The 25,780-nt window shown below is 35.6% G+C and overlaps 3 protein-coding genes across 4 annotated transcripts; all 3 read left to right on the forward strand.

Moving 5' to 3' along the window:
• Positions 1-13,806: 13,806 nt before the first annotated feature.
• Positions 13,807-18,508, forward strand: LOC140880318 (glucosamine inositolphosphorylceramide transferase 1-like). Its single transcript, XM_073284658.1, has 4 exons — positions 13,807-14,757; positions 15,360-15,482; positions 16,255-16,422; positions 16,604-18,508. Exons 1-4 carry the CDS (start codon positions 14,416-14,418, stop codon positions 18,284-18,286), a joined length of 2,316 nt encoding a protein of 771 aa, XP_073140759.1. The 5' UTR covers positions 13,807-14,415; the 3' UTR covers positions 18,287-18,508.
• A 1,726-nt stretch (positions 18,509-20,234) lies between these two features.
• On the forward strand, positions 20,235-22,322 carry LOC140883783 (bark storage protein A-like). 2 transcript variants are annotated; one of them, XM_073290369.1, is made up of 6 exons: positions 20,235-20,536; positions 20,654-20,721; positions 20,820-20,975; positions 21,093-21,299; positions 21,636-21,815; positions 21,904-22,322. In XM_073290369.1, the coding sequence occupies exons 1-6, from the start codon at positions 20,299-20,301 to the stop codon at positions 22,078-22,080; spliced, it is 1,026 nt and encodes a 341-aa protein (XP_073146470.1). In that variant the 5' UTR covers positions 20,235-20,298; the 3' UTR covers positions 22,081-22,322. The 2 variants fall into 2 exon arrangements, with proteins under 2 accessions (XP_073146470.1, XP_073146471.1); XM_073290370.1 differs by having other exon boundaries at positions 20,403-20,536; positions 20,658-20,721.
• Positions 22,323-23,348: 1,026 nt separating this feature from the next.
• On the forward strand, positions 23,349-25,572 carry LOC140884070 (uncharacterized). Its single transcript, XM_073290734.1, has 2 exons — positions 23,349-23,775; positions 25,262-25,572. The coding sequence occupies exons 1-2, from the start codon at positions 23,452-23,454 to the stop codon at positions 25,373-25,375; spliced, it is 438 nt and encodes a 145-aa protein (XP_073146835.1). The 5' UTR covers positions 23,349-23,451; the 3' UTR covers positions 25,376-25,572.
• The last annotated feature ends 208 nt before the right edge of the window (positions 25,573-25,780 follow it).

Consider the following 25,780-nt stretch of genomic DNA (forward strand, 5'->3'; position numbering starts at 1 on the left):
CAGTCCTTACCAAGATCACTCCAGATGGGAAAATACCATGCAGATACTGTAGCGGTCTTTTTTCAGAACCAGAGGCCATCAGATGACATATCAACAAAAAGAAATTTTATGCAGTTAAAAGGGCTTTTGAAAAATGACCATTATTTTTACTTGCTAAAAAATTCACTCTGAAGGTTGACAACACCCAGGTAAAAGCTTTCCTAAGAAATAAAATTGCATCTAAACCTGAGAAAGCTAGGTTATTAAGATGGCAAGCATTATGTCAAAATTATATTTTTGATATTGTTATTATTAAATCTCATGAAAATATTCTTGCAAATTTCTTAACAAGAGATGAAAGGCAGTGATGTGGATTCCATCATGAAAATGCAGAGGCATCTCAGGGAACACCTTGGGTTGCTTCAAACCGAGTTCAACCAGTTAGCCATTAATGCTGAAATGGCCGACAGGTTACAAAAAGCTGATCGGATCAAAGTATCTAATCGAATTACAGGATGTATGCAAGCTCAAACACAACTATGGGCTGCTATTCAAGGGCCAATTGTGAAGGCTATAGAGAAACCATTGGTTTCTCATAAACAAGATATGATAAAACCATTGGTTTTATAAAAATGAAAAATACAACCACCGGTTGGGAAACAAGATGTTGAGGAAGCTAAAACTCAAGAAACAAGCGCTAATCTATCATCAGCTTTTGATGATCTAGATGAAGCAACAATTGATGAGGATTCCTCATCAAGTCAACCCTCCGCCTCTCGGGTAAAAGAGAAAAAGATCAATCTTAGGCCCAACACTGACAAGGGCAAATCTAAGATCGATACTAACCCAGCTATTATTTCTCCATTTCAGGTTTATCAACAAAGGTGGAAGAAATTAAGTAGAAGAAGTGAAATTAACCCTAACACTTGTAGGGTTGATGTGGCAGGGATATATCCAAGGGTTTGGCTAAAAAATAATGTCAATCCTAAGGATGTAAAGCTCTGGTATGAATTTGGAGTCTTGGCCTCAGTTTATACAACGTCACCAAGCTTCCCGAAGATATCACAGTTACCGAAATGTATTCAGTAAGCAGTCCAAGAAACATGGGCAAATAACGACCATTTGTCCAGAGGAGATGTGCTTGAGTTATACTTTTTCAGCGCAGCTCCAGAACCAACAGTGAAAGGATCACACAAACCCTTTCATTTCATCAAGTTAAGGAGACCTGATATAAATAGTCACAAATTTATCAAGGATCCTAAAACTGAAGAAATACCCTTAGTGTCCACTTTCGGGGAAAATGAGATCTCAACCAGAAGGGCATGGGGTATTTGGGTCTGTCTTACTGAGATGGACAAAGTCAAATTTTCATTTAAATTTTATCAGAATTATGTGAATGGATCGTTCCTGTTAAACACAATGACAGGGAAAACTACAGCCTTTGCGGAAGAACTCTTTGAAAAGAAGAGAAATCTTTTGTGGAACAATAAGCTGCCGGGGAGTAAAGAAACTCGCCGAAAATTTTGTAACATGGCTCATATTGGACGATGGTCAGAGAATATCTGCACAGAATGCCCAAATCAGAAGGAGCCAGAATTTGGAAAAACCTTTAGACTCCGAACGGATCGAAAGGATTTCTCCGAGATAAGCAAAGATGGACAAGGACCATTGAAGATGCGTTTTCACAGGGGCATACTTCAAAAACAAAAGATGCCCCGACAACAATAAAGCAGACATGTGAGGAGAATAAAGTCAAAAGAAAGTGGCAGGCATGTGATTCCTCCACTAGTAAAAGATGTCATCAATAATGGCATAAAGAATACAAGACAACTGCCTCTTCCACTAGTAAAAGATGTCATCAATAATGGCATAAAGAAATACAAGACAGTTGTAAGATTCCCTGAAGTTTCTCGGTGAAACGAGTGGAACCTAAGCTATAAATACAAGCGTTCAAGGAAGCTGAAGACATCGATCATTTTTTTCAGTTTTCTTACAAATAAATTGTTGTAATATTTCTCTTTCTATTATGTCATCAATAATGGCATAAAGAAATACAAGACAGTTGTAAGATTCCCTGAAGTTTCTCGGTGAAACGAGTGGAACCTAAGCTATAAATACAAGCGTTCAAGGAAGCTGAAGACATCGATCATTCCTTTCAGTTTTCTTACAAATAAATTGTTGTAATATTTCTCTTTCTATTACATTAAGTTTTCTTTCATGTATTTCAAGAACAAAGCTACTATAAGTAGCTAAACAAGTTGTCTTCTCCTCTTCAAAGGAGTTGATTTATGTAATAATATTATGTCTGAATAATTTCTTTAAAGCCTCTTGTTCTTTCATGCTCATATTTTATAATTAAATTTATATACCATACGCCTTAAGGTAGAAAACAAATTAAGGCTGTGCTAGGTGTCGTTGAAGGAGCTTATGCAAAAACCATCTGTTGCGAGTCTTGCGACTGCGTGGTTGGAGTGTGAGGAGCACTTCGTAAAACTCGGCAGGTATGACCCGACGACATTTTGATCAAAGAGATATTTTAATTTAATTTATCTTACGGAAGCATGTTGGACCCTAATTCGGAGTATATCGGCTGGAAACCTTGCGTAACTGATAATCTTACATGGCCGGGACTGATTCGATAGGTTAACAATGCCACGTACAAAAGATTAGTTACTAATTAATATTTAATTCAAAAATGGGGACCACTAGGGAGTTAAAATAAAAAAAAATTGCGATTAGAGAGTTAAAATAAAGTTTGAAGGATTGACAGAGATTTTTAAATCATTTACGCTTTAAACAACCCTTAGAAGAATTCTAATTCGATGGTTGAACTGGTCAACTACGGCTTTCTTGGTGGGATCGTCAAACAGACATCAAGTAATTCATTGACTACTACTGAATTTATGTTGGCGTCTTTGCACTATAATCCAAAAAATCCATATTTTAATAATTAATAATAGAAATATAAATAATGTGACAATGTCTAGATTCATACGATTTTATTGATGAATTGATATAATTTATATTTAAAATGGAAAGTTGATATTTTTGGTTTAAACGATAAATTTTTCATTGATTTGGTCGAGAAAAATATATAGCTTTTTCATAAAATTAAACCGCGGAAATCTGAGACGATCTCATAATTTTTTTTTAAAATTATATACCCTTTTTCTCAATCATATAGATTACTTTTCTTTCTGGATTTTGCTTTTTTTTTTTATACGATTTTTCCCAAATATATAATTTTTAGTATGTATATTTAAAGTGGTTTTGCTTGTCTTTTTGTTTACTATGTTAACTTTTTTTTTGAAACTATATTTATGTTAACTAAACCTTGGTAGTTGGTATAAATTTTGTTTGTAAACTTTGTTTTTCTAATGCTTCTCTCAATATATATGAAAAAACAAAACAAGAAAACAAGATTATATATATTTAGGACTAAGAGAGTAATAACTTTGATAAATAGTGTATCAAAATTTTAAAATATCTAACATACTCTTACTATAATAATTATTATAATTCGTGATAGTTTATGAATAATTACACACTGGAATAACTAAAATAACCACATTAAAAAAATTAATATAATTTTTTGTAAATAAAATAAATTAGAGTAAATGAAAGAAATTAGAGATCGGACATCCCGGTGATTAAATGAACCTCCCTCAATTGATTATTAATTATTATTAAACTCTAAAAAGGTGTCCAAATTATAATATCTTTTTGGCGTTTGGATACGAATTGTTTTAAAATCGCATATGTACAGTTATGATATCCAGTGAGTCCACACACAAAATTCAGTCTATTTTTAAGAAACATACTTAAATGCCCTAATTCAATTAAACGATGGTATAAAATAAAGTTTGTGTCTCCAAATTGTAAGATCGAATTTGTCGTGTTACTAAAAATTATAATTGAGATAACAATAAAATTATAATATTTTAAATCATACAACAAACTAAGCGTTAAGTATCGATCGATTTTTATAGACAATTATCACACTCGGACAACATATCTTCATTCTAATAATTGCAAATATCACAATCTATGTTAATCAAACACATGACTTTGATCTGATATCGATTGTTAGATCAAACGTTTAATGATTTATCATATATTATGGTAGATGATAATTGTTTAAATCCAAAATTTTAAACCTAACATAGACCAAATTTTGCCTGTCTACCCCTCCCCGTTTTATCTAAATAAATTTATATATATATGTTAATCAAACATATGATTTTGATCGATTGTAAGATCAAACGTTTAATGATTTATCATATATTATATATTTTATATATTATATATTTTATATATATATATATATATATATATATATATATATATATATCAAATCTTAATTCTTAAGCGTCACATTAATGATTAATTAATAATGGCAGAACGTAGCATTCCGTAGATTAGATGAATTAAATGGTGTGGGCCGAAGATATATATCACCACATGAAATAGTCAGATAGATTAGATATAGAGCAATGCTACATGTACAACCAAATTTGTACATTAATTTGTACAACACATGTTTGTTAAGAGGAGCGGACCTAGTCTAGGCTAGGTTCAAACCATTAGCCACACGCGCGCGCCGCCGCCGCCGTCCGACCGGCTCGGCTCCACGTGGGTGTGGGCTGGGCTGGCTTTGACATGAATATAATTTTTTTGGACAAAAATCAAATACGAATCAGTGCAACTTTTCTTGTGAACGGATGCGACTTTTTGGTCCAAACCAGTGCGTCCTTTCGGCTGAACGGATGCGTCTCTTCAGACCGCCATGTGTGCAGCGAAGCGGTGCGACTGTCCGAGGCAGCCTTTCAACGTCTATAAATAGACCCCATCTGCATTCATTCCAAATCGCTCATTTCTGATTCTCTCTTCTTCTTCTTGCGTACTCATATTCGAGTCTGAGTTTCTTAAATACTTTGAGTGTTCAAAAGATTCTTCGGTTTTTGTAGTGCTACTACCGAAGTTGCTGATTAGCGTTCTATCTTGGGAGACAATTTGATCAAACCCGTAAGTAACTAGGCGGGCAAATTTGTCTTAAAGATAGAGAGTCAAACTCTTGGCTCACTATATATTGTGTTGCTGCGTGTATGATGTTGAAAGATCATTAACAAGTTTAAGACAAATTTCGTATGATGGCTACTGATCCTTCTGCCAAAGTCACGCCGCCCTCTGTTACGCCCTTGTTACGCCGCCGGCTGTTGTCACGGCCCCTGCTGCTTCTAATGCGCATGCCGAGAGACTTGAAAAGTTCTCCGGTACTGACTTCAAGACATGGCAGCAGAAGATGTTGTTTTACCTCACAACACTTCATCTTGCGAGGTTTTTGAAGGAAATTGTTGCTGTTCTCGCACCAGATGCTGACACACAAGCAAGGTCTGCTTTCGATGCATGGTGTCACAGCGACTTCTTGTGCCGAAACTACATACTGAATGGGTTGGACAATATGCTGTATAGTGTATATTCTGCAACCAAGACTGCTAAGAAACTGTGGGAATCCTTAGAGAAAAAGTACAAGACAGAGGATGCTAGCACGAAGAAGTTCGTAGCTGGTAAGTTTCTCGAGTTCAAAATGGTTGATGCCAAGACGGTGATTAGCCAAGTACAAGAGTTTCAAATCATCATCCATGATATAATGGTTGAAGAGATGATGATCAGTGAGTCCTTCCAAGTGGCTGCATTAATCGAAAAACTGCCACCCTTATGGAAGGAGTTCAAGAATTATTTGAAGCACAAACGCAAGGAAATGGGGCTCGAAGACTTGATCGTCAGGCTGCGAATTGAGGAAGACAATCGCAAAGCGGAGATCAAAGCTGGTAAGATGTCGATGGAAGCAAAGGCAAACTTGGTAGAGCCGAACGCTATGAAGAAAAGGAAGAAGTTTGGGAAGAATGTGATGCAAGGAAAAAATAAGAAGTGGAAAGGAACATGTTGGAACTGTGGGAAAACGAACCACAAAGCCAAGGATTGTCGCTTACCGAAGAAGGACAATCAGTACTGGGCAAATGTGGTCCAACACAAATCTGTGCCTATTGATTTGTCCGAGATAGATCTGTCAACAGTAATCTTCGAGGCTAATATGTTTGATCATCCCAAAGAATGGTTTATCGACATCGGAGCGACGCGACATGTCTGTGCTGACAAGGATCTATTCTCGAAGTATACTCCTATAAGTGGACGAGAGCTCTATATGGGTAACAATGCGACTTCTAAGATCGTTGGATTAGGCAAAGTGGTGATCAAGATGACTTCGGGAAAAGAGCTTACTCTTATTGATGTCCTTCATGTTCCGGACAAAAGGAAGAATCTTGTATCCGGTTCTAGGCTGGTTAAGGCCAGATTTAGAATAGTTTTTGAAGCTGGAAAAGTTGTAATCATGAAAAATGGACAGTTCATAGGAAAATGATATATAGAAAAGGGACTGTTCAAGATGAATGTAATGACTGTACTTCGTGATCTTGAAAGTAATAAAGTTAATGCTTTGAATTACTTGGTTGAATGTTTATGGCATACTAGATTAAGACATGTTAACTTCAACACTTTGAGAAAACTTGGAAAACTAAATCTTATTCCAAGGACTAAGATTGATTCAAACTACAAATGTGAAGTATGTGTTGAAGCTAAATTAACTAAAGTACCTTTTCACACAGTGGAAAGAAGTACAATACCTCTAGAACTAATTCACATCGATGTTTGTGATTTAAAATTTGTACAAGCTAGAGGTGGGAAAAAGTACTTTATTACATTCATAGATAATTGCACAAGATTCTGCTATGTGTTTCTTTTAAGAAGCAAAGATAAAGCTCTTGAAGCATTTAAGACCTATAAGAATGAAGTTGAAAATCAATTAGGCAAACGAATCAAGAAAATTAGAAGTGATAGAGGAGGTGAATATGTTTCTCCGTTTGAAGAATTTTGCAATAAATCTGGCATTATTCATCAAACAACTGCTCCTTATTCACCACAATCTAATGGTGTTGCGGAAAGGAAAAACCGTACTTTGAAAGAAATGATGAATGTCATGCTAATAAGTTCTGGACTACCCCAAAACTTGTGGGGGGAAGCAATACTTTCGGCAAATCATATTCTTAACAAAATTCCACATAAAAAGAAGAATGAAACTTCTTACGAATTGTAGAAAGGACATAAGCCCTCATACAAATACTTGAAAGTGTGGGGGTGTTTGGCGAAAGTAGAAATACCAAAGCCAAAACAAGTGAAGATTGAACCAAAACTGTAGATTGCATCTTCATTGGATATGCAAACAACAGTAGTGCATATAGATTCCTAGTGCACAAGTCAGTAATTCCTGATATACATGAGAATACGATTATTGAGTCAAGGAATGCTGCATTTTATGAGAACGTCTTTCCTTGTAAAGAAGGAAAAAGCTCTTCCAAAAGAGTTCATGAATCCACTAATGTGGAAACTCATGAAAGTGAAAAACCAAGGCGTAGTAAGGGAGCTAAGATAGCTAAAACTTTTGGTCCTGATTTTTTTAGTTATGCTATAGAAAATGATCTAAGGACCTTATGCGAAGCGTTATCTAGTCCTGACGCTCCGCTTTGGAAAGAGGCCATAAACAGTGAAATAGATTCCATCATGCAAAATCATACTTGGGAGTTAGTAGATCTCCCACCGGGAAGCAAACCTTTAGGATGCAAATAGATCTTAAAAAGGAAATACAAAGCTGATGGAAAGGTGGAAAAATACAAAGCAAGGTTGGTGGCCAAAGGATTTAGACAAAAAGAAGGGTTGGATTTCTTCGACATATATTTACCTGTTACGAGAATAACGTCTATTCGTGTACTTATAGCAATAGCTACTTTAAATAATCTCGAAATACATCAAATGGATGTAAAAATGGCATTTTTAAATGGTGAGTTAGAGGAAAAAATATATATAGCACAACCTGAATGATTCATTGCTCCCGGTCAAGAAAGAAAAGTGTGTCGACTCATTAAATCGTTGTATGGGCTAAAACAAGCTCCTAAATAATGGCATGAAAAATTTGACAAAACAATGATGTCAAATGGATTCAAGATTAATGAGTGTGATAAATGTGTTTATATAAAAGGCACACATGACTCGTATATAATTGTTTGTCTATATGTAGACGACATGATCATAATGGGTAGTAATCATGATATCATCATGAAAACTAAGAAAATGTTGACAAAACATTTTGATATGAATGATATGGGAAAAGCAGACGTTATCTTAGGAATTAAGATTGAAAAAACGTCTGAAAGAATTACCCTAACACAATCTCATTATATTGAGAAAGTACTTAGGAAATTCAATGCGTATGATGTTACGCCGGTTAGATCACCCGTAGATTTAAATTTACATTTATCTAAAAATCATGGTGAACACATATCTCAACAGCAATATGCAAGGATTATTGGAAGTCTAATGTATATTACAAATTGTACTCGTCCTGATATTGCTTACTCGATAAATAAATTGAGTAGATTCACTAGTAATCCTAGTTATGACCATTGAAAAGCATTAGAAAGAGTATTTAAATACTTAAGATATTCAATGGACTATGGATTACATTATGCAACATATCCTTCTGTACTTGAAGGATATTGTGACGCAAATTGGATTTCAGACACAAAAGACTCGAAGTCTACAAGTGGATATGTGTTCACCATCGGAGGAGGAGCTGTGTCGTGGAAATCCTCTAAGCAAACGTGTATAGCTCGTTCAACTATGGAATCGGAGTTCATAGCTTTAGACAAAGCGGGAGAAGAAGCGGAATGGCTTCGTAATTTCATAGAAGATATTCCGTGTTGGACGAAACTAGTGCCAACAATTATGATACATTGCGATAGTCAGTCGGCTATAAGTAGGGCACAAAGTAGTATGTATAATGGTAAGTCAAGACACATACGTCGAAGACATAATATCATTAGGCAGTTGATCTCAAATGGGGTTATCGTAGTTGATTATGTAAAATCAAAAGATAACTTAGCGGATCCGTTGACAAAAGGTTTAGGGAGAGATCAAGTAAACTGCTTATCAAGAGAAATAAGATTAAAACCTACAAAATTAAAGAATATTCATAGCGGAAACCCAACCTTGTAGATTGGAGATCCCAAAATCTTGGTTCAATGGGAAAATCAAGTTATGAACGTTCGCGTGCACTTAGAACTTCGTTCTACTCTCATTCCTAGGATAAAAGTGCAACTTATGCAAGTAGTGAGGTTAAGTTTAACAAACTTTTAATGATTACTATATTTTTTTAAGAAATAGAGTATGACAGGATACTCATATAATAGGAGGTCACCTATTTAAGTGTGAAGACGGACCGCTTCAACGAAACACTTAAGAATCCAAGATGTTGTCCAGGGCCAAAACGGACAAAACCATGAGAACAAATAAAGTGTGAGAAAAATTATTGTGTGAATACTGTTGTCTTGGTTTACATCAACAGCTGAATAGTTCAAGACATCACGTTCACTAGGCAGCCTAGTAAATTCGATACTATTTCACTAAGGAAGGTTCAAAGCCACAAGCTACCTCTCCCCATGCAATAATTTTTCGCAAGAAACTCTGTTTTAGCATATGCATACATATTCGCATAAATCACATTCATGTGGGGGATTGTTGAAAAAATTGTTTGGACAATAGTTGGAAAAATGGATGGTAAATGAGATGGTGAATGAGGCTTTATGCTCATTGTCCCATATTGATAAAATGTGGGAATGAATGATACTATATAATGTCAAAGTTTGGACAATGGGTTGGGGCCCCAAGGGGTACCCATGTTTGTTAAGGGGAGCGGACCTAGTCTAGGCTAGGTTTGAACCATTAGCCATACGCGCGTACGCCGCCGCCATCCGCCCGGCCGGCCATCTCGGCTCGGCACGGCACGGGCGTGGGCGTGGGCTGGCTTTGACATGAATATAATTTTTTTGGACAAAAATCAAATATGTTATTTTGCTTCCGAATCAGTGCAACTTTTCTTGTGAACGGATGCGACTTTTTGGTCCGAACCAGTGCGTCCTTTCGGCTGAACGGATGCGTCTTTTCAGACCGAACCATTGCGTCTCCTCGGCCATGTGTGCAGCGAAGCGGTGCGACTGTCCGAGGCAGCCTTCCAACGTCTATAAATAGACCCCATCTGCATTCATTCCAAATCGCTCATTTCTGATTCTCTCTTCTTCTTCTTGCATACTCATATTCGAGTCTGAGTTTCTTAAACACTTTGAGTGTTCAAAAGATTCTTCGGTTTTTGTAGTGCTACTACCGAAGTTGCTGATTAGCGTTCTATCTTGGGAGACAATTTGATCAAACCCGTAAGCACCTAGGCGGGCAAATTTGTCTTAAAGATAGAGAGTCAAACTCTCGGCTCGCTATATACTGTGTTGCTGCGTGCATGCTGTTGAAAGATCATTAACAAGTTGTTCATTGGGAGACTAATATCTTTAAATATAAGTTTCTTCTAATGGGAGAATGATTTATTTATTTTTTTAATCTCCCATGACCTAGCTTTCAAGGGTTTAACAAGAATTGAGTTGATTGAATGTGTGAAGTCTAAAGCTAAGCTAGGGGTGGGTCGGTACGATATACCGTATCGAAAATCGAATACCGTATACCGTACCAAAAAAATTGATATAAAATTTTTCCATATCCATACCGTACCGTATACCGAATATATCGAATTTTCGGTATACCGAACTTTCGGTATGGCGAAAATCTATACCGTGTACCGATACCGAATTAAAAAAAAATTCGGTATACCGGTATACCGAAAATTTATATATATATATTTTAAAAAAATATTATTTTTTGGTATTTCGGTATTTTTTCCCACCCCTAACCTAAGCTCCCAAATTCGAATCACAAACGCATAAACCTTTTTCCGCTCGAGCATATGTGGTTACTTGGTGTATGCTTGTAGGTTACCAGCTATGGGCATATCCAAGTTTATTTTATACACATCCGAAAGTTAATGACTACATATTTCTCGTCATTAAAAAAAAAAAAAACCTCCGAGGACATGTATGCAACAGATAATATAGGCTCAATGTTTTGAGTGATATGATTATAATTTCAGCCAAATAGTGGATGGACCCTAATTCCACGAATTCACAAAAAAGTTCAATACTTTTATCCATATTCCTGGAGAATTTAATTATTGGCCAAAGGTGACAGTGACCCTGCTCGGGCCAAATATGATGCTTCGGCCAATATTTCATTTAATTTTATAAAATAAAATATCTGGGTATATATTTTCTGTACACATGTATTATGCGTTGTAAATGAAGGCATACAAATAATTGGTCGTAATTCTTTTTTCTTCCCCATATTCGAAACTCAAACAAAACATTTCCCATCGAACAGCGTAAGTTTTTTTTTTTTTTTAAGGGTAATACTATAATTTTATTGATTAACATCTTCCGTTACAAACATGACCAACCAATAAGAAAATTGGTCATTCATCTTGTTTTGTGAACAGTGTAACTTTGTTTTTTGCATTATCCCTTTTAAATCAATATATTATACAACTGTGTTTGGTACAAGAGTTAAAAGGTAGCATAAAGAGATTGTTTTGAGCTAAAACCATGTTTGGTTCAATTTTTACTAAACTTACTTTGTCATGTTACCAAAGGACTAACTTGTACTAAAGAAGGTTGACAATTAAACTCACCTACAACCCAATGACTAAGAATCCTTTTTTTAAACATCTAACTTTTTCCCAAAATGCCCTTTGTTTGGCTTGATAATAATACATATTTTTACATTTTTATTACCCATTTGTTTGAATTGATAATAATAAATAAATTTCTATGAAATTCTTTTTTGGCCACAGTAGTATATTAAAATATATTATAATAAAAACATATTAAAAAGATAAATTCAAATTCAGAAATTAAAAAAAAACATCGCTCAACTTAATGTTCTCTTTATTATTTGATAAAATCTGAATTTAACAATAAATATTAATCTCAGTTGATTTCAATTAATATAAATATGCTTGAATGAGAATATTTTTTTTAAGTGAATTTTTAGTTTGCTATAAAAAAACCATTGACAACAATGACCATATTATATTTTAAAACTAGGGCTTGAAAATTTTTTTATTAAATAATTTCAAGGATATTTTGGTCATAATACCAAATCATCTTTATTTAATCCTATTTATAAAAATCAAACCAAACATAACGTATTTTATCTTCACATATTACATATCCTTATCTATCATTTTTCTTATTACTCATGTACTAATCATTCAATAATCCTATCACCTCAACCAAAAGTTAAGTAAAACTACTCTAAAAAAAAAGAAAGAAAGAAAAGTAAAACTTACCAATAAAACGATGATATCGTTATAACCAATAGCGAGTGAATTAAATGACGGGGTTCATTCCAAAAATGATGAGTTTTTTAATCAACTCATCATGTAAAGTTAATAATAGCAAAGGTTGTTGCTATTAAAAAACAAAACTTTGATTTTTGAATTGTATTGTGATTTGAAACGGATCTGAGATTTCAAAATTCAAACCTTTTGATTTTGAAAATGAAAATTATTTCTGAAAAAAATTAATTTATATTGCGATAAACCCAGATGCCACCCATACACATGTTTTTTTCCCCGATAAAAACTTATGTGTGACGGTCTCACGGGTTAATTTTGTGAGACAAATTTTTTTTTATGGGTTATCCATGAAAAAAATTACTTATTATGCCAAAAATATTACTTTTTATAACAAAAATATTACTTTTTATTGTAAATATGTGCGTGATTGACTCTTCTAACTAATAAAGATCAATCAAACCGTCTAAAAAAGATCTACCCTCATTTCCTTCAGCAATGACGTATTGGATTTAAAAGTAGGCAAAAACTCCTATGAGACAATTTCAAGGGTCATTTTTTTTAGACGAGTCTCTTATATGGGTTATCCATTAAAAAATATTACATTTTATGTCAAAAATATTACTTATTATTATAAATATGGGTAGGATTGATCCGTCTTACGGATGAGACCGTCTCATATGAGTGTTACTCATAAAAATAATCTTAATATATTGAACATGACATTCAATTAAAATATTAATTTATAATACATTTTCATCAAAGAAAACTATTGTGATAGTCTTACGGATTAATTTTTTGAAACGATCTCTTATATTAATATTACTTGCGTCTCACAACAAACATAATATTCTTTCCTTCTTAACAACGTCTTGGATTTTAAAATAGAGTAACATTCATGTTAGAGGGTTTCATCCGTGAGACGGGTCAATCCTACACATATTTATAATAATAAGTAATAATTTTGACATAAAATGTAATATTTTTTAATGAAAAATCTATATAGGAGATCCGTCTAAAAAAATAACCATTAAAACGGTATCATAATAATGTTTGGCTTAAAAATAATCTTAATAAATGGCACATGACATTCAATTAAAATATTAATTTATAATTCCTTTTTTTTGTCAAAAAAAAATCACGAAAGGGTAACCCCTAAAACCAACTTTATTTTTTAATTACACAACTTGCCCTCTAAGTCTCAACACTTTCGATAAGAAGAAAGGACTTGAATTCCAACTCGACAACTAGAAAAAACGAGATGAAATACGAGACAATAATCTTGGTCAAATTTCATTTTTAAAAAAAATCTCTAAAAAAATAATTTATTTTTCTAAATATCTCGAAAAAACATAGCCCAGTAAACCAAAAAAATTCCAATCACCTTCCTTTTTTTTTTTTCCTCGACTAATTCAAAAGATTAAATAGATGGAAATTGATTCAATCAAAATTTCAGATTTTAGTTTCACTCGTTTTCGTGTTCTACGAACTCACCATTCTGGAAAAAATAAACTAGAAATCGCCAGCCAGTCAACCAAACGCGGCCTATGGTCAACATTTCTTTGATCCCCAAATTTGAATTTTACAAACCAAAGAAGCCCTCAAACCCCCCATTCACATGAGAATCAAGAATCAAAGATATACATACATCAGCATCGTGATAATCCTGTAATAAATTATACATATATATATATATTGATGTATGAAAAAACGGACAGATAAGAGGTGGCATGAAACTGTAAATCCAACGAGTTGTTTACAACGTTTCTCCTTCCTCTCCCCCCTCAAAACCCGGCCGCGGTTTTTGTTGCTCCCTTTCGGGTTTCAATTCAAAGATCCAATCTTTGCAGAGTTCCAAGAACAGAGAGACGAAATCCGACGATCCACAAACAAATAGAGCTATAAATCCCGTTTAAACCTCTGCTGGTTTCTGTTCTTGTACGTGGAGTTTATGTTGTGTTTTTTTTTGGCGATCATATCTGGCTTAAATGTTGCATGCATAAGGCAGGCTCGGTGAGGATTTGCTGGCGGCGGAGAGGTCTCCCGCTCACGGGGTGAGCTACGGACCCACTGTTAGTTTTCTGTCAACGGAAATGGGTTCAAGTTCAATTGTGACTTCCGGTGGCGGTTCCGGCGGGTGGTTCAGGTGGAGGTGGCACAGTGGGAATGGTGGTGGGAGGAGCGGCGGCGGTAACAAGAACGGAAACGGCGTGAATAGTAGCAGCGAGCAGAGTGCGGTGTCTTCAACGTTTGCGTATTTCTTGTTCTCGTTTGTCGTTTTGGGGTTGATTGGGAGTTTCTACGGTCGGCTTGCGCTCACCTCTAACGTCCGGTCGGCCGCCGCCGCACTCGGCTGCGCAGAAGACAACGAGGGTTCTTGGGCTATCGGCATTTTCTACGGCGACTCACCCTTTTCTCTCAAGCCCATCGAAGCTGTCAGTTTCCATCTTTTCGTTTTTCCAAGTAGTTGAATAAAAAAATTTAACTTTTTATAGAATGATTTGACTTCTTGATTTCTTGTTTCTTTTTAAATTTCTATAATTTATGAATTAGTCGATCAACTTTACTTGATAGGTGCCAAATAGTTCAGAGGTGGTTTCATAAATTAAGGCCGATTGTGAGATTTATCTGTCTTGCGAGTGATTTTCGTCTGTTGACCATTTCTTGTTGTGTTTGTTTGCTTGGTGACAGTGGAAATGATCCAAGTTTGAATGTTTCCTTTTCAATTTTCCAGTTTCTTAATTACGTGGGTTGTTTTACATATGGATTTTAAATAATTTAATGTTTTCGCTTTTCATGTTTTTCTTTTACTTTCTTGATTGCTTCTTTCTTTCTTTCTTTCTTTTGTTTAGAGTTTTAAATTGAAAAAGTTTAGCAACAGAGATGATCAGAGAAACACACACACACACACACACACAAACTCTTGTACAAAAATTTTAAAGATGTTTGAGCTTGAAGTTAGGTAAATTTGGGGTCTGAAACTCTGGGTCTTCCGTAATGTTAATTTTTTCCCTTACCTCTGATTTTTTTTACCCAGATGAATATATGGAAGGACAAGAGTGCAGCATGGCCCGTAGCCAACCCTGTGGTTACTTGTGCTTCACCTTCTAATGCAGGATTTCCCAGTAATTTTGTTGCTGACCCTTTTCTTTACCAGCAGGTGATTTCTGTTCTTTTTCCTTTAATTTTGTAAATTTCGAGCTTCGTTGGTCCAATACGATGTTAAAATATTCAGAATTTGCGATCTCTCCTCTCTGCATGTATGCTTGTGAGAGTTTTGGTGTTAGTATAAAGTCTTGTAAATTGTTTATTGGATGCATCTTTTTTCTGTGTTAAAGGGGGACTATACTCTTTTATATTTAGAATAACGATATGATGTTTTTTTAAAGTGGTCCTCGAATCTCATATAGAACTGTCTGTCTCTTGTATTATTTATATGTTGTTTTCAGTTACTCATATGGTGGCCTTTTGATGTGAGTGCCAGTGGATATAACAAATATGCTCGAGAAAATAGCATATAGACAGAAGAAAATTTTAGGAAGGGGAAACGAAAAAATTGTGAGGTGATTGCGAATGCTTTTTTGTTTCCGCGTTTGCTTTTAACATAATCAATTTGGGTGGGATCCTCTAAAGATCAGGCAGAAACTCGTCGTTAACGATTTGAGAAACTTACTTTTTATTCAATGTGGTTCGTTGGAAATGTATTGATTCTTGACGATTGTGGGAAGAGAATCTTGTATAAAGTTCCACTAGAATGTGAGCATAAGCATGTATATATGCATATAATTGCTATATATATATGGTGTTCATATGTTTGTCTACATTATCGAGGCACTTACGGTGCTCTAAGATAAGATGATTCTCAGTGCGCCATATTTGAATGTTCAATGCTTGTGCGATCACTTTGGCTGATATTGAATATCGTTATTCAGGATGATGTCCTCTACCTGTTTTATGAAACAAAAAATTCAATTACAATGCAAGGCGACATTGGAGTTTCCCGGAGCGTAGATAAGGGAGCGACATGGCAGCATTTGGGCATGGCCCTTGATGAAGATTGGCATCTATCATATCCATATGTCTTCAACCATAATGGAAATGTGAGAGTTTGCGCGTATTTGATTTTGCTTTAATTTAGTGTCGCTTATTTAACTCGAAATCTCTAGTATTATAAATAATATAGTTTATTCATCGTAAGCTGATTTATTATAATAATATTTACTTTTAGTCTTGATTGATTCTTTCAACTCTTTATTTTTCAAATGTATATGTTTTCCACAGATATATATGATGCCAGAGAGTAGTACGAAAGGGGATCTTCGCCTTTATCGTGCTACCAACTTTCCTTTGTCATGGACACTGGAAAAGGTAATCATGAGAAAACCGCTCGTTGATGCTTTTATCATCCTTTATGAAGGAAAGTTCTGGCTTTTTGGTTCGGACCATAGCGGGATTGCCACCAAGAAAAATGGGCATCTTGAGATCTGGTACAGCAACTCGCCTCTTGGTCCATGGAAACCTCATAAGAAGAACCCCATATATAACACAGACAAGACGTTGGGAGCTCGTAATGGAGGCAGGCCATTTGTATACAATGGAAATATTTATCGTATAGGTCAAGATTGTGGTGAAACGTATGGCAAACGTACGCGTGTGTTCAAAATTGAAGTTCTGACCAATAATGAGTTCAAAGAAGTCGAGGTTCCCTTGGGTATCGAAGAGTCGAGTAAGGGACAAAATGCTTGGAATGGTGCTCGTAGCCATCACCTTGATATTCAGCAGCTCCGTTCTGGCGAATGGATCGCTGTTCTTGATGGTGACCGAGTACCCTCGGGAGATGCAGTCCGGCGCTTCATTCTTGGGTTGGTTTCGATTGTATCTGTGGCTGCATTTGTGGTACTAGTGGGGATTCTACTCGGGGTAGTAAAATGTATAGTCCCATTGAGTTGGTGCCCTCACAATATGGGAAAGAGAAGTGATACTCTCTTGACTTGGGAAAGGTCGAGCGTGCTATCTTCGAAGCTGAGACTATTTTGCAGTCGTTTGAACCGGGCAACCTCATTGCTTCGTGCCAGAATAAAATTGAGTACATGTACTGGAATCATTTTCATGGCTTTGTTTATCGGGTTTTCTGTGATACTAACATGCACCGGGGTTGGGTATATATATGGTGGAAGTGGTGCAAATGAACCATATCCGTTAAATGGTCACTACTCCCAGTTCACGTTGCTAACAATGACATATGATGCCCGGATTTGGAATCTGAAAATGTACATAAAGCATTACTCTAGATGTGCCTCGGTCCGGGAGATAGTCGTCGTGTGGAACAAAGGAACACCTCCGGAACTAAGCGACTTCGACACAGCGGTTCCTGTAAGAATACGAGTTGAGAAGCAGAACTCGTTGAACAATCGTTTCAAAACCGATCCGCTGATCAAAACTCGAGCGGTTCTTGAGCTCGATGATGACATCATGATGACGTGTGATGATATCGAAAGAGGGTTCAGGGTCTGGCGAGAGCACCCGGACAGGATTGTAGGATTTTACCCTCGGCTTGTAGATGGTACCCCGTTAAAGTATAGAGGCGAGAAACATGCTCGAAAACATGACGGGTATAACATGATCCTCACTGGGGCAGCTTTCATCGATGGTAAGGTCGCATTCGAGAGGTACTGGAGCAATGATGCATCATCAGGTAGAGCAATGGTGGATGAATTTTTCAACTGTGAGGATGTATTGATGAACTACTTGTACGCTAATGGAAGCTCGTCCAGCGTGGTCGAGTATGTTAAACCCACGTGGGCGATCGATACCTCGAAATTTTCAGGAGTTGCAATCAGCAGGAATACCAAGGCACATTATGGAGTCAGAAGTAACTGCCTGGCAATGTTTTCTGATATGTATGGAAGTTTGGCTCACCGGAAGGTGGAATTCGGCCGACGAACAGATGGTTGGGACGTGTAGCGAAAAACGTCGAGTGAAATATAGGTTTGATAGAACTTAGGAGTCGAGATCAAGGGACATATTGGTTGTGTGCTCGTGTAAAAAAACACAGATATTCATAGGGTGCCTCCTGTTGTGAATTTTGCTTGGGAGGGGATTTTGTCATCCATAGTTTTGTTTTGGTATGTAAAATGTACATTGTTTTGAATGAAAATTGTGGTATTTATATCCTTTTTTAAAGAATTTTTTTTTGGTTAATCTGTAGCCTTATTGTTATTGTTTTAATTTTATTAATAAATGACTTCGCGTCATAAACACACACACACACAGTAACGAATATCAATTTATCTCTACAATATAAAAATACACAAATAATAAAAAAAAATTATAGAAAAAACAAAAAAAATCAAAAAATTTTTTAATGTATTTAGGCCTCGTTTGGATTTGGCAGACATCTTTTTTTTTAAAAAAAACACTTTTTTAAGCTATAATTTTAGGCTTTTGAAAAAACTCTAATTTTGACTTTAAAAAGTGCTTATTTCTTTTTTGGTCAACCAAACACCTTATTAACTGAAAAACACTTAAAAAAGTGCTTTTTTGCCCTGTCTTTTGAAACCAAATGGGGCCTTATAGTGATCTGAGCGGTTGAGGATATTAAATTTGGTGATCGGTCCTTGTCTACGACTCTCCCACAACAAAAAAATTATAAGAATAGCGTCAAATGATTTCACAGGTTTTTATTCGTTTTAGAAAGGTCAATTCGATTTATATTTATGATTAAAATTAATAGTTTTTGTACAAAAATTAATATTTTTATATAAATCAAATGAGATATTTATTTCAAGAGCTGTCGCACAGAATCTCTAGACTCTAGGCACAAATTTTGTTTGAATCACAACTTCAAATTTTCAGTCGAATCCACACCGAAACAACATTTTGAAATCAATAGCATCACGGATGATTGATCTATGATGTATAGACAAGGACCCGGTAATTTAAAAAAAAAAAAGACGAAATGTTATATATATATATATATGTGTATACCAAATTTAAAATACTCGACAAGAAAAATTATAGATTAGGCTATTGTGAGTCGTTAATTCGTAAAATGAGTTAATCTGATTTATATTTACAGTAAAAGTAATATTTTTGATATAAAAATTTGCACTTTTTATTCCTGAGTCGGGTTAAATCAAATTTATCTTACAAAATTGATCCGTAAAACCATCTTATAGGATGAATTAAACATTCATATCTCCTGAGACGATCTAGTCGTTAGACTGGTTGACTCAGTCCATATATGAAATAAAAATTAATATTTTTAATATAAAAATAAAATTTTTCATATGTCATATCGAATATATCTCATAAAATTGATCCATAATTCGATTTCACAAGAGTATGTGTGTTAAAAACCGTACAGTAATTAATATACGAGTTATTACTTTTACACGAGAGTAATATTTTTAATAAGTTAAGGGCATGTTTGAAGTCCCATATTAATAATCTGTGTATTAATAATCTTATCTAGTCTCACGTTTTTTTGACTATATTATTTATCCATCTTTCAATTACTTATATCACATCAATCAAATCATTAATTATTTATCTTAAATCAATCAAATCATTAAATTTAAATTACTATATTATTCTTTAAATAATATTATTTATATTATTATTAATTATTAAAAGAATAAAATGATAATTTATTATTTTTATATAAAATATAACCAATCAAATCAAACAAACCATAATATATCAATCAAATCAAATCAAATCAAATCTTATTTTCATTATCTATTTTTATTTATTTTTTATTACAATATATTACTTATCTCTATATTATTTATATTATTATATACATCAAACGGATGGTAAGTACATTATAATATTTATATCAACTTTAGCAATCGTCACGAGCAATTGAAAATGAAACAAATTGTAAAACAAAACTTTGGAGGAGCCCAAATTAATTGCACGTTATGTGGAGCCAATAAGAGGGGAGAGTGGTCTGCTCCTCTGCCGCTCAACGAATGGCAGCATTCAAATGCTTCAAATTCTCCTTCTCCCAATTATTTTTGCCTTCTCTGCTCGTGTTTCATGCGTTGGGCTTTCCACTGCAGAGGCTGAGATCTTTAGAAATCATCAGAGAAATCAACAGCAAAGGCCCTTATCTTGGCCTTATCACAGTCTATTCTCTTGAAGAAGATGCATTCTTTTCCAGTGGAGTTTTCGAGCCCGATTCGCAGAACCCCTTTCTTGATTTGTCTGGTAACTTACTGTATTTGTTTGGATTCAACTATGTATATTCAATCAGCTTGGTTCAAGGTTTCTTGTGTATCTGTATAAAAAGTGTAACGATGTTGCTGAACTATATGTTTTTTTAAGGTAGGCGATTTCGAGTGGGGAAGTTGCAAAGAAAGGAAGTCATTTATGTCAAGTGTGGAGTTGGGATGGTGAACCTTTGGATTTTAGCCTTTGAAACATATAAAATCAGACATTTTCCCTTAAAAATGTTGAATTTATGAAGGGACTTTTTTTATTCTTTGTTTAGGTGAATGCTGCCGCAGCAACTCAACAGATGCTGGATCTCTTCAACATCGAGGGACTGATCCACTTTGGGATTTCTGGGAATCTCAACTCTTCCATGAACATTGGAGATGTCGTAATTCCGAACCAATTCGCTAACACTGGTTTGTGGGATTGGCTGGTACTTTAAAACAGCCCAATGGATATCTTATCTTCTGATAAAATGTCATTCAATCTTCTTGTATTAGTATATATGACTTTAGTTTCATTTTATTGTATTCAAACTCTTTCTTGATAGAAACCCGACGCCCAAGTCCCCAAAAATGATTTTGCAAAGCTTGAAGTTAAGGAATATAATGTTCCTAGGGGAGGAAATAGTTCTTTAGGGATGATTGGGTATAGGGCAGAGCAATTCTATTCTGATGCAGGAGAAGTTGATACTGCTCAACAAATGCTTTGGTTTAATGTCACTAGCAATTGGCTCCAATTGGCTTCAGCTCTCCAGGTGAGCCTAGCTACAGGGAATACTGTCTCTTTCGTCTAACATATTTGTAAGACGACGACGACGACCATAACAACCACCCATCTCACATCTAATATATGCATATTCCCATGTTACCAAAATTCGAATCTTTTCTTTCAAATGATGCTTCATCTACTATTACTTATTGTGGCTCTATTTCAAGTTTAAATTTGATTAGTGCACATGACTTGTAGTTTATCGGTAATTCGGTGTACGTGATGTAAAAGATGGAATTCACAATATAGAACATAGGATTTGGAGTTCCTTTGTGAAGTTGTATCACTACTGATTCTGTTTATGTGAAATAAAACCACACAGGGACTGGAGTTGGACAAATGTGTGAATTCAAGCCTATGCCTTGTGAATAAGCCCAAGGTTGTACTTGGGATGAAGGCTTCAACGGCCAACATATTTCTTGATAATGGAGCTTATAGGAACTTCCTATTTCAAACTTTTGGGGTATCATCTGCTGATATGGAGAGCACCGCAGTAGTAATGGTTCGCCCCGTCCCCTCTCTTTCGCGTCCAAATTCCTTTCCATAGTGTTTGTTTTTCCACACTGAAAAATTGTGGTTTGTGCATGCAGACAAGTTTATCAAATGGATTCCCAGTTCTTGTGATTCGTGGGCTATCGGATTTAGCAGGTGCACAAGAGGGACAAAACTCCATCCATTTGTTTGGGTCACTTGCTGCTTCAAATGTTGCAAAAGTTGTCATCCAATTCATTAATTTGCTACCAAATACATTTTACCGTCACTCTTAGTTTGTTTACACCAACATTGTGTGATTTTAGGAGTTGTGTTTCATGCACGATGCAAAATGAACCCCTCGTTCATTTTGACCGGTAACAGATGATGTTGCATTCGGTTATTGAGTTTAGATGATGATTGCAAACTGCAAATCAAAGTTTGCAATGTATTTTGGTTTCTATTGGAATCATATTCAACAGATATTGTGGGAGGATCACTCCAAGCAAGTGTTTAGTGAACAAAAGTTGATTTGGAGTTCAAATTTTAATTATTGTTGTTAGTATTATTATTATGACTATATTAAAGTTGAGACATGTATTGGTACGTGCATCTGTAGTATAATCAATGGTCCCCCTATCTATTTTTATAATCATCATATCACCTGTATCTTTATTTAAATTATGAATTATACTAATTCTACAAACTAATTACAAAAATTGATAAAACAAAATAAATTGGAAACAAAACCACTGAGCACGATAAGACTTGCACACAACACGTGCTCCGAGTTCTGGTATTAATAGGGCCGAAAGAATCTCCCAAAATCCCGACTCATCTTTAGTCTCATTTCATTCTCGTAACAAAAAATTTTCAATTCGATGTTTTGCCGACCCGAGTTTTTGGGGTTTTTTCTGTCCAGATTAATATCAGGAGAAAAATCAGACATATAATCTCCTCCTAACGAGGTTCTTGACCCAACATGAAATAATATTATTATCAATAATTTTATTATCAGATTAAGCTCAATATTATTGGGCCGAAACTCGTACATAAATTAAAGCTCAAAAGGGGTAAAATGTTTTTGGGCTAAAATTGATAGTAACTTCCATTTTTTCAGTGCACTAATTCATTGACCGTGAGATTGAATAGCTAACCAAAAGTTGTTCACTCTAAAAATGATTATTATTTATTTATTTTTGCATTTCACCCTTTCAAAATAAGTGAAAACATATTTTATATATTTATGTTATGTATTAACTCAGTATTAATTTGTTCATGCATTTAAAAGTCAACTATGTGTACTACAGTATTGAACGTACATGAATTTTAAAATGAATGAAATTGGTAAAATTTGTACGTATTAACATATTGGGATATCATCTCTCAATCCGAAGAGATCGAGATCCCAACACTTGTATGGTAGGGGACTAGAAAAAAAATAAATCACATTTTTTATCTATATATAAATAAATTGAATAGAGGATTATGAGACGCCTCCGGGCTACCCGATTCCACTCTCTCACATAGTTGTATATAAATATATAAAATACATAAATGATGTTTAAAGCGGCGTCGTTTGGCACCACCTACGTGTATGATATTACTACCCCCAAAGCCAATCCAAATCCCATCTTGGATTCATCGCTCTGCACACAGCAACAGGAATGGCGGAAACTCAAGAAAACCCTATTTTGGCATTTTTCTCCAACTTACTGCGCGGGATCAAGCTGCCTCTGCCTAAGAACGATGCGGCGGTGGAGCCGCCGCTTGTTGCTCCGGTCGCCGAGCCGGCGCCTGTTGCTCCGGTCGCCGAGCCGGCGCCTGTTGCTCCGGCCGCCGAGCCGGTAGAGAAGAAGCCAATCGTGACTGAAGATGAGAGCGCCAATCCTTCTACGGTGAACTTTCCGAGGCAGGACTTTGCTCCGATGAAGCTCGAAACTGACCCCGTGGAAGCTGAGCCCAACACTAACCCTATACTTCTCTGGCAGGTACTGTGTTGCATCGTTTCAAACATGTAGATTTTCAGCTCTTTCTGCTTTGTGGTTGATGTATATTGCGTGAATAACATTCCGCCGATTATCGACTTGTTCATTATTGGAGCTTTCCTTGGGTAGCGATGATCCTAAAGCACCTAGAAAACAGCCACTTGGTGGTGTGGGTACCCTGGGTGATCCTGATTATTCACCTTCAACTTGAGACCGAGACCTTTGGTGGAGAGTATAAGGTATCTGAGACTGAGATACAAGGACGTGAATTTAAATTGAATTAATCGAGTATGTGTTAATGTGTGAGGGACCGTCTGGATAGTATATGAGTGTGACATGATTACTAGACGCCTTACCTGAACCTCTCAGGTGGTTAGCTGCTCCTGTCAAGGGGAATTGGGTCCATCTTTGGTAATGTGGACCATATTTTCGTTCAAGTGCTTGAATCTGGTTTCTTCCCATGTACTAGCACAGGAAGACCCTTTGGAAAGCAACACCCGAAAATTTAAAAGTTTCGAACTTTTTAATGTTTTTACAAATACTTTTTCCTTCTTTCAAATAAATTAAATCTCCTCATGTTGCGGCCTCCAAGAAATTACTAGGTACACGTCAGGCCAGGGTACAACAGGTGTTGGCCTTTTGTTGGGGTTGAGAGTCAACAGTGTGGGCTAATCCACCTAGGGAAGCATATGATTAAGGATGGTGCAACATGAATAGGCACAATGGTGTATTGATTGTTGTTAAGGTCTCCTAAAATTCCCTTGGTGGTGATAAGCTGTTTCCCACCAGCGGACAAGGTAGTTACCACAGAGGATCGAGGGATGCTCTTCAAGTTTCCATTTTTGACGATGCAAGATTCTTGATCTGTCAAATGTTATTATTATGCATTAAACTGATGCATGTGATTGGCTCTTTGTTCATGCATTCTCCTTTCACGAGGATTTTTTTTTTCCTTTTTCGGCAATTAGTTGCAAATTGAACAATTTGGGGTATTTAATTACAGGCGAAAGTTTTTCAAAAAGAAAAAGGAAAAACGAAAAAAAAGGTATTAAGATTTAGATAAATGCTGTAGGAAATATATTTATTGAGCTACAAGGCATTCATGTCTAAAATTGTCTGAAGTTCCCTCCAAACAATTTTAGAAGCACGCCTAGTGTAAAAATACTGCTTACATAATACATGCTTAGTTGTTTTTGAATGAAAAGTTTAAATCTGTGTGGGGGTAATGAATGTGAATCTGGGATTTAGTTCCATTGTCAACATGATTCAACTTTAAGTGGTGCATGTAGTGAACAAAAAACAAATGTGAACCATGTAGCTCATTTTAATCAGTCATATTCAATTTGTGGTCTGAAAAATGAAGGAACAGCCCATGCCCACCCCCGGGGAAAAAAAACGAAAGAAAATCAAAGGAGAACTCCTATGAACTCCTATGCATTTCTGTAGAATTGTTTTTAATTTTATGAATGTCCTATATGGTTGAATCCAGGTGTATGCCATCGGGGGATTCTTCATTTTGAGATGGGCGTGGACAAGATGGAACGAAAGGAAGGGTCGTAAGAAGCCAGATAATGATCCTCCCACAGATCGTGATGATCTCTGATGAGTCCGTTAGAAGGTGAGGGTGTGGCTGAAGATATGTTTTTTATGCTATACCCTTGTGTACAAAATGTGCATTTGCTAGATCACATAGAAATGATCGGATTCTTGCAATCATGCATAATTCTGCAAGTGCTTGTGTAGTTCTACTTTACACATTGAAAATCTCAGTGGTAAATGACGCAATCTATGGTTTATTTCGACTTCTATATTTTCTTATCGGGAAGGGGTGCCTTCGTTTTTAGTCAGTAGGTTGGATGCATGCATTCCTTTAGAAATGCGCAAGTCCTCGTGACCAGAATGAATATCTAGGATATGATACCACCGCACTTTGAAATAAAATAGTTTGGTGCCAGGATACAATCTTTATATGCGAACAAAGTTAACTTATTTACTCTTCCAAAATATG

Source organism: Henckelia pumila, chromosome 2 (assembly GCF_033568475.1).
Source record: "Henckelia pumila isolate YLH828 chromosome 2, ASM3356847v2, whole genome shotgun sequence".
Classification (NCBI taxonomy): Eukaryota; Viridiplantae; Streptophyta; class Magnoliopsida; order Lamiales; family Gesneriaceae; genus Henckelia; species Henckelia pumila.